The sequence below is a fragment of the Galeopterus variegatus genome, unplaced genomic scaffold (assembly GCF_000696425.1).
Source record: "Galeopterus variegatus unplaced genomic scaffold, G_variegatus-3.0.2 Scaffold193, whole genome shotgun sequence".
Lineage (NCBI taxonomy): Eukaryota > Metazoa > Chordata > Mammalia > Dermoptera > Cynocephalidae > Galeopterus > Galeopterus variegatus.
This window is the reverse complement of record NW_007726304.1, coordinates 124,489-133,476: the sequence shown is the minus strand read 5'-3', so window position 1 is coordinate 133,476 and position 8,988 is coordinate 124,489. Positions and strand designations below refer to the sequence as shown.

At 34.0% G+C, this 8,988-nt stretch overlaps 1 protein-coding gene across 1 annotated transcript in view; it reads right to left on the bottom strand.

Annotated features, from left to right (window-relative positions):
- Positions 1-8,988, bottom strand: part of KIAA0408 (KIAA0408 ortholog) — a 36,068-nt gene that overhangs the window by 9,777 nt on the left and 17,303 nt on the right. The window contains exons 2-5 of the mRNA XM_008564949.1: positions 7,451-7,702; positions 3,408-3,770; positions 3,240-3,319; positions 1,187-2,504 (exon numbers count right to left, since the gene is read on the bottom strand). Of these exons, the coding sequence (XP_008563171.1) occupies positions 1,187-2,504; positions 3,240-3,319; positions 3,408-3,770; positions 7,451-7,585 (1,896 nt within the window). The 5' untranslated portion in view covers positions 7,586-7,702. The remainder of the gene's footprint in view (positions 1-1,186; positions 2,505-3,239; positions 3,320-3,407; positions 3,771-7,450; positions 7,703-8,988) is intronic.

Below are 8,988 nucleotides of genomic sequence, written 5' to 3'. Positions count from 1 at the left end.
ATGTTCTCACTTATTGGAGGGAGCTAAAGGTGAATGAATCAATTCACACACATACACACACCCACACACACACACACACACACACATACACAAAAACAAAGAAAGAAAGAAAAAAACAAAACAAAAAACCGGGGGGTGGGGAGAGGAATATATAACAACCACAATTTTTTTTTTTTTTGAAGTTCTTACAATAAGAAAATGGAGGGGACACCCCTGGGTGGGAGGGGGAGAGGGAGGAGGGAGGAGGGAGGGAGGTTTCGGTGATGGGACATAATAATCAACTACATTGTATATTGACAAAATAAAAATTCAAAAAAAAATAAAAACCTTCCTTTTTTTAAAAAAAAAAAAAGAAACTTTTCTTTTTTACTGAGTAATATTTATATTTATCCTCTACTTTTCTAGAATAAAATTGAGTAGCCTATTTGTAATAAACTGGCCTGTGAGACTCCACTTTCCTGTTTATTGTTATATAACTTTCAAACTTGAGATCACAACCTTCTATTGCCTCTTAACTATGAGAAACTATTAATTTTTATTCTATCATTGTAATAGAATATTGAATTAAAATTTATTCTCTTTTTTGACATTTAATGCATTTTATATTGTTGACCTGACCTTGTTATAATAAATTCAACAAATAAAATCTGTTCATACACTTTTACATCTGGAAGAAAAAAAAAAAAAAAAAAAACGATGTGTTTAACCCATATTCACATTCATGTGACTAATCCTATAAGAACATGAATCAAATGCAGAAGAGTGACTGAGCCAATCATAGTTAACAACCGAAGTGAAAGGTATTTAAAAAATATTTTCCAAATACATAAAAAAAAACCTTTATAAGAATAAAATTCTGTAAATCAAAAAGTGTACATTCAGAATATTTTTTCAAGAAAGAAACAACAAACATTTGATGTTCTTGAGGTTCTTAAGCCCACTTATTATATTTATCGTATCCCATTGCATAATAAAAAAAAATTATAATGTACTATTCTCAGTCTTAAAAACTACACTTTAAAGTTCGTATTTAGTTATATTTATTCACAAACAAAGGGTCAGAAAGCTAAGAATATGCCAAAACATATGCTTACATTCTATTTATATGAATGGGCAATTGAGTGAACTCAGAGCCATTGCTAAATATGAATGCAGTTCTACCAAAATATGATATTTGCTTTCTCACCTCTGTTATGTTCTTCTGATCTGTTACTTGCTTCACTTGCTGTCCTGCACACATAGCTGTCTTTCGCTGAAACTCTTGTTCCATTTGGAGCATTTCTAAATGTTGACTTAATGTGGCACCACCACTGACATCAGAATTATATTTGGTCCAGTTATGCCAGAAGCATTTAGAATTCTGCAGTGCAGACCCTGCTGATGTCTCATAGGTTTTCAGTAGCTTTTCCACAACACCATAATTTGACTTGGGATCAGCTGACCTCGGTCGGCCAGACAAATTACTTGGTCTCCAGTCATGCTCGTGGAGCCTATTCCGAAAACTGCTAGGACTTACGTGTTCCTGCATCTGTCTGACTAGGCCTATTGTGGATTTCCTGTTGGTATTATCAGGCACATTTTCCATGGGCACAGGCATGTAGGCACTGGTTTTCAGAATACCAGATGCATTGTCACTTTCTGAAATGTTATCTGTATGAATAGGTAAGGTATCACAGGGCTTAAGATCTTCAGATGATTTTGAGTAGTTTTGATTTTGCTGTATTGCATGACAATTTCTATCTGTTCTAAATACAATTCTGTTAAATTCATCAGTCTTTGCTGCCAGCTTTTCATTTCTTGTTGTCCTTTCAAATGCACAACTGAAACTTCGAACTGGGCCACTGTTCTGTGTTACTGAGGAGCTACAGTCATTACTTACATGATTGGGATGAGATTTAGCAGGCTGGTCTGGGATTACCTCATATTTTGGCTTATTGAGGGTAGAGCAAGTTTTCTGAAACAACAAAGTGGAGGGGCTCTTTTCTGCATTTATCCCTGTGTTGCATGACCACATGCTAAGCCCAGCCTCTTCATGATGTGGAGACTTGCTATCCATTCTGACTTCTGGTACCAAAGAGGAAAACATACCATCTTTCAAAGACTTCCCATTGTTTGGACACAGTATCGGCATCTCATGCTGCCTCAAAAGAAAATGAGGATCACAGTTCCTTTCATCTTGAGCCTCACGGACCACCCAGCTATTGTGTTTTAAACTTTCCTTCAACCTTTGTTGCTCAGAATCTGAGCTAGAAAAATTTCGAGAGGTGCTTCTTGGAGGAGGAACTGGTGGAATTTCATTTCTTTGCAAGTCAATTGTATCAGTTCCACATTTTTTCACAGAACTACTTTGGAGCTTGTTGGTACAACTCAGATTCTTTCTACTTTTCTGTTTTTCTTTTTCTAAATTGGCTGGAAGAATGTACTGGCCATTATTGATCATGTGGTGCTCATAAGGCGTATTAACTAAATTTGGCATTTCCTGCAGAAAAGAATCTGACTTCATCCTAAACAATTATAAAACATGGTATATTAGCGATAACTTCATTTAGGAAAAGCTCTTAAAAGAAACCACACCTTAAGCAGTAAATTTCTGCTACATGAAAATTATTACAGGTTGAGCATCCCTAATCCGAAAATCTGAAATCCGAAATGCTTCAGACTTTTTGAGTACCGACATAATGTTCAAAGGAAATGCTCATTGAAGCATTTGGATTTCGAATTTTCAGATTAGGGACTGCGTCACTGGTAAATATTCTGCAAATATTCCAAAATCTGTAAAAATCCAATATCTGAAATACTTCTAGTCCCAAGCATTTTGGATAAGGGATTCTCAACCTGTGTATAATTAAAACACATTGACATAGTTTAAAGATGTATCTAACTGGATTAGTTCAGGTGTATACTCTTCTACTGGCCAAATACTCAAAACGAAAAAGAACTACATTAGAGGATTCTTGTTAATTTATTATGGAGGGTCTACCTTAACTAAACACTAAAAGAGTAAAGTATTCCTAATAATCAAATTACAAAAAGAATTAGAGGGTTTGCTTTAAGAATTAGTGAACAGAGATACATACAATTAAAGTTTTTATCTCTCATCCAAGATAAAAAAAAAATGTCAATAACTCATTAATTCTCACTAACAAAATGTAAGGAGGAAGTAGTTTGGATTCATTAACTAAAAACAACATTCTTTTTTGATTTTCAAGCATAACATGATCATAGATGTACAAGCCTACCTTCTGTGGTTAGACTGCTTTCGAATCTCCTCTTGAAAGTTGCATAATTCTTCACTAACTTTGGCAAGTTCTTCAAGAGCCTTTATACATATAAGTAACAGCACATTAGCACTTTGAAATGTAAATATACCTTTGGAAACATTTCTAGGGCCAATCATATTTACTTACTGTGCTGAGGGTGCCAGAACAGCTCTTGCTGTCTTCCTCAGAAGTCCTCAGGTCAGGCCAGGTCTTGCATTCCTTTTGGTTATCTTTAGCCAAACGATCCATAAACCCTACTTTCAATTTTTTTGTTGCTTTTTCTTCCTTATTCCCTTGATTTCTTTCATTGACTAAGCTCTGCTCTGTTTTATTTTCTTTTTCCAAACAATCCTCGAGATTCATCCATATAAATTCATATTGTCCTGAATTAGAATAATTTGGAGAAAATTCTACCATTTTGTCTTCAATGGCCTTCTCATGATCAAGATCAATGACCTTGGCATGTTCATTCATGTTGATTTTCCTCCGAAGCTTTACTTCCTGGCAAAGCTGTAAGAAAACAAAATTAAAACTTTTTTTTCCTAATTCACATTGTTAATATTCTTGATACTAACCAAACTATTTTGAGTTCTCTTCGCCATATTACTATATATGACCCTTGGTATTAATGCTTACACCTCCAAACAGTGCCTCGAAAATATAGATTAGCTGGAACAAATTTGATGAGTCACAAAGACCACTTTTAACAGAAAGGCAACACATGGATGGTAACATCTATCTTTCTGACTAGAAATTAACTCATTCAAAAATAAAATAAACCTCTATAAATCACCTGAATCAATTACTGGCCATCCTCTCTAATTGCTTTCAGATAGAAGCAAGAGTTTAATGAACATTAAAGTCATGTTTTTTTAAATATATGATTCTACTTGTATGCCAACATTTAACTGTTTAAATAGTTGACAGTCTCATATAATAAGTCAACTCCTTCTGTTTCTTTTAGTGGGTCAAATATGTTGGTGAAGATGTTAGATATTACTGAGACTTTTTTAACATTAAAGCTATAGATATTCTAAAAAAGTTTCTCATCCAGATTAAAACAAACATGACAATGATCTATGTGATATAATAGAACTCTAGGGCTTTGACTATTTATTAGTCTGTGTTAAAGAGGACCCCAAATTATTTTTTAGTTAAACCTGCAGACAGAAACGCCATCAGCTCACCCCTGAATTCAGGAATAAAGTGGCACTTGCTTTAGGCTTGAGTCTTGAAAAAGCTTGTCAAATTTTCAAAGAGATTGTCAGACAACTACTAAAGGAAACCACTCTACATTTTACAGCCATGATCAATAGCTGCACTACATTATTCAAAGGATGTAATAACAGATTTACTGCTGCTCAGTATTTACCGAAAACTCAGTTGAGAGATGCACAATACATAGTTGATACCTGAAAGACATATGGTGCATTTATTTCCCTAATACTTATATATTTATAAGTATTCATTGCATAAAGTCAGGATAGCCTCAAAATGCAGCCACGAATCAAATCAATTGTTCTATTCTCTGTAACAGTATTCGTACTGAACTGCTGTTGACACTATGATTTGGGTTGACCTTGAGGAATATTATAAGAAGGGACCCTAAAAAGTGCCATGTTAAATCTAAGTTGGCTGTTGGTGACACTGTCCTCTTTTTAAGGAACCATCAGTGAAAATAAAATTGCTTTCATTTGAAAACCAGGGAAAACCATTTCTGGGGAGTAGGTTTGCTTTTTCTGAATATTGAGAAATAAGTACCTAATAAGTTTTGTGTTACTAGAAAGATACACTCACTACTGCATTTCACATATGATCCTTCCTTCTATTTATCACCTTTCTTTTTTTTTTTTTTGCATTCTTTACCTTATATGTAATTTGATGCCATCTTAAATTCTCTTGGGGACATAGGTGAGGTATGAATAAACAAATAACATAATATTATTGATGGGAAACCACTCATTTTGAATGAGGAAATCTGTGTTACCTGGTACTCAGCCCTTGTCAATGGTTATCTGATCATTCTACCAAAGCATACAAGCAAAAGATTGCAATGTGAAAATAAAAAAAAAAAAAATTCCCAGGTCTATAAACTCTACCCAGAGTTTTTATCTGAATTATTCCAAGTTTCAAATGATCCAAGTATGTACATCTTGGTTTTACAATAGCAAATGCAATGATTGTGTATAGTGGCTGAACAGAGAATCATGAGCATGTTAACACCCAATGCTTAAACCTCTAATTGGATGATATTATCACTTGAAATCACTGAAGTTATATGTGTGCACTTGGGAATCTATAATCCTTTAGTACATGGCTTAATAATTTGCGTCTGATTTAATACACAGAGGTTAGTGATAAATGTTAAACAAGTAACAGTCTTATGTTTGTGGCATGAGATTTTTCCAAGTGTTTGTTTCTTAATTTTTAAAAAATGGTCTTGATTCTCTGTGACATGTAAAGATACTTTTCTCTTGTTTTTCTCCACCTTTTTATCCCTAGCTTTGTGGCCTGTAAGAAGGTACCTTTTATACTTGTTTTGGTGCATATACTAATGCGTGTCTGTGTGTGTGTGCGTGTGTGTTTGTGTGTGTAAGATAAGGGGAAACAATGCTGGTATTCAGGTATTGAAAGCATCTATGGGCATTCTGTGTAAGTATATTATCTAAACATTCTGACAGCTATGTAGCTGTATGGCACAAACAGCAAGACATAAACAGCACCACAGCTACTCTCTAAAATGAAGAAAAAAATATTATAGTCATTCTGTCTTCCTCATGCAGAAAGGAACAGTATTTCTATGAGCTGTAACCCTATGTTTAATGCCTGCTAATTGATAAGGCTAATATTAACTATATAAGGAGTCTATAGAGTTGTCAGAATTATTGGACAATAAAGAAATTTAACCAGAAAGCAGATTGTTTTAGCTACATGTCTTAAACATGTATAGTATACAGGTCTATACTACTCCTCCATTCTTTAATTACTTTGCTTGGATGCTAGAATTATCTGAGATTGTTACCAACTGGGTCCCCCAAACCTTTGGCAGCCAATACCATGGCCCATGCCTACAGGTCAGTTTCTGATTGGAGTTTTTGATTCTGATTTGACCTAGACATCTCCTTGTTGATCCAATCTGAGTCTCTGGGTGCAAGAGTTAAGGAAGCAAGGAAAACACATTTTCCAAACTATAGAGGGATCAGAAGTAGATTCTCCTTTCAATTTCTAATCATATAATATATTCTTGCCTACTTAGCTCTATTTTAGAGGAAGGGTTTAACAGCTACCCTTCCTTATTTTTCCTATTAGCATGTCAATTTGTATATATTCACAACCATTACATGGCTGTTAATTAGAAAAATGTTTGTACCATAAACACTTAAAGCACTTATTTTTATTGCCTGCAAATAAAGGCCAAGGTGTATGTTAAAATAACCACCTTGCTAATGTCCACCGAACCATGTAAGTCATTACTATGGATGTTACCAGAAGAACGCTCAAGACAAGTATAAATAATTTCCAGCTTGAGCAGGCTTGAATATACACCAATGCAAATACTTAAAAGAAATATTCCAGGCCCAACAGGCTGAAGTACGGTTAATGAGAATAAAATGACTATTTGTCTCAGAGTTGTGACATGTCATTTTTTATAACCCATTCTCTAATAAATGTGCCAATAAATGTGGCACATCTTGCCAGAATAAATCTCATGTCCACTGCCATTTTCGTTTGATATATGACATTCCTTTTGATTATACTGAGTTATCTGATATGCAATTTCCTTTAGTAGACATTATTCATTAATCATCTCAGGAAAGATCTATATTCTAATGCCCAATTGTAATTTTGCTAATATACGTCCCGCCAGTTATGTCTCTCTTGCATTTTCCTTCTGGGCCCTGGTATTTAAAAACTCATGCAAAATACATAGCTTACTTTTGATACCAATGTTATCTAGCCAGAAAATAATAAATTGATACATCTTATAGTGACATTTCAAGTTCTTAATTTTCATGCAATGCTATAAAATAAGCTTAGTCCCTAAGATAGCATTGGGTAAAGATATGCTATTTTTGGTCTAGTAAATGTCACTGAGACATGCATATCCTAAGGGGAATAAGAAAAATAAAAATAGAATTTTTATTCTGAGCTTTAAGTTTATAATATATCCCAAACAAATCAACTTGTACCTCTTCAATCTTCTTCTGCATGATCTTCCATTGACTTTCCCATTCCTTTCTTTCATTGTCAAACTGGTCCAGTAATTCCATCTTTTCCTTGTGCCAGTTAGTCTCTGTGTTCTCCCACTGCTTATGTAGGTCCATGGCAACCGTGTGAGTGTCAGCGAAGTGTTTCTGCTTATCTCTGCTTTCTCTTAACTGTTTCTTGGAAGCTTGGAGTTGTTTTATTTGAAGTAGTCTCACTTATCTTTAAAATAAAGCCTAATATAAACATAAGAGAAAGTTCCAAATTCATGTGCTTTCTGAAAACATATCTTATCATTTTTGTCAAGAGCCATCGATAAAAACAAATTACAGGAAAATTGGACTTAAAAGAAGAGAAGAAATGGCAACAACCTGCTTAAGAAGAAACCAACACAGTCAGTAAAGTAGAAAGTATTGTCCAAGGTATTTTTTCCCTTTCTGAGACCAGACAGCAAAATTATAGTGGTTAAATGCACATGTGAGATATAAATATTCCTTTAACCTTTTCATCTAAAAATAGAATTTTTAATGAATATGTAAGAGTGGAAGTATGAAATTCAACTCTATGGTCACATCTACACAACTGTGGCAGATTCACTACAATAGAACTACTGTTTCTCCTCTGATGCAACCTGATTATATATTTCTGTGACTTACAGTCCTGAGCCAGAGCTGAACTACACTCTCAATTCTATATTCAGAGATCAAGCCCATGCCAAATGTGATTACTGTATCAACCATAGTTGGTAGCCAACTTCTTCTTTCAGCAAGAAACCAACCTAACTTATTTTTTTTAAAAATCATTATTTTACTTTATCAAGTAAAACCTAAAAGCATCAAAACTGTCCCATGAGACATATATTAAAATTTATCTATGCTCTCTTTTCCCTGTAATAGCAAGAGACTATATACCACAATCCATTTAGGATAAATGAATACAGAGAATTGAAGAAAACATCTTGCTCAGTTTGCAGGGAATCCTCTCTTACATTAAGTAGTGACTGAAATAATTAGATTTCTAGCATTCAGGGTATGTGTACTGAGGGTTTGAAGACACAATTTAAAATACCAGATATATAAGTCTGTTAAAAGTCATCTAAATGTTCTGAGATTCAGTTTATTTATATTAAAATGGGGACAGTCACATAATTAAAGATTAAATGATGCTGAATGCAAAGTGGTTTGAGAAATTTTTTAAAATGCTATTTTTTGCTTTACATGATTTTTCTTTGACTTCAATTGAAAATATTTTTTTGTTCTTTCTTTTTTTATCTTTTTGGCAACTGGCTGGCAAGTGGACCAGAACCCTTGATGTTGGTATTATAACATTACACTCTAACCAAGGTAGCTAACAGGCCAGCCCCAAAATAACTTTTATTAATAAAATCATATACCTTTTCTAGTGGGTAGAAAAGCATATTTAAAATGTCTGAATCTCTGTTTAAGATAATTATGCCTATAAGAATTCTTTTTTTTTTTTTTTTTTTTTTTTTTTTTCCGTGTCCGGCAACGGACCCCAACCC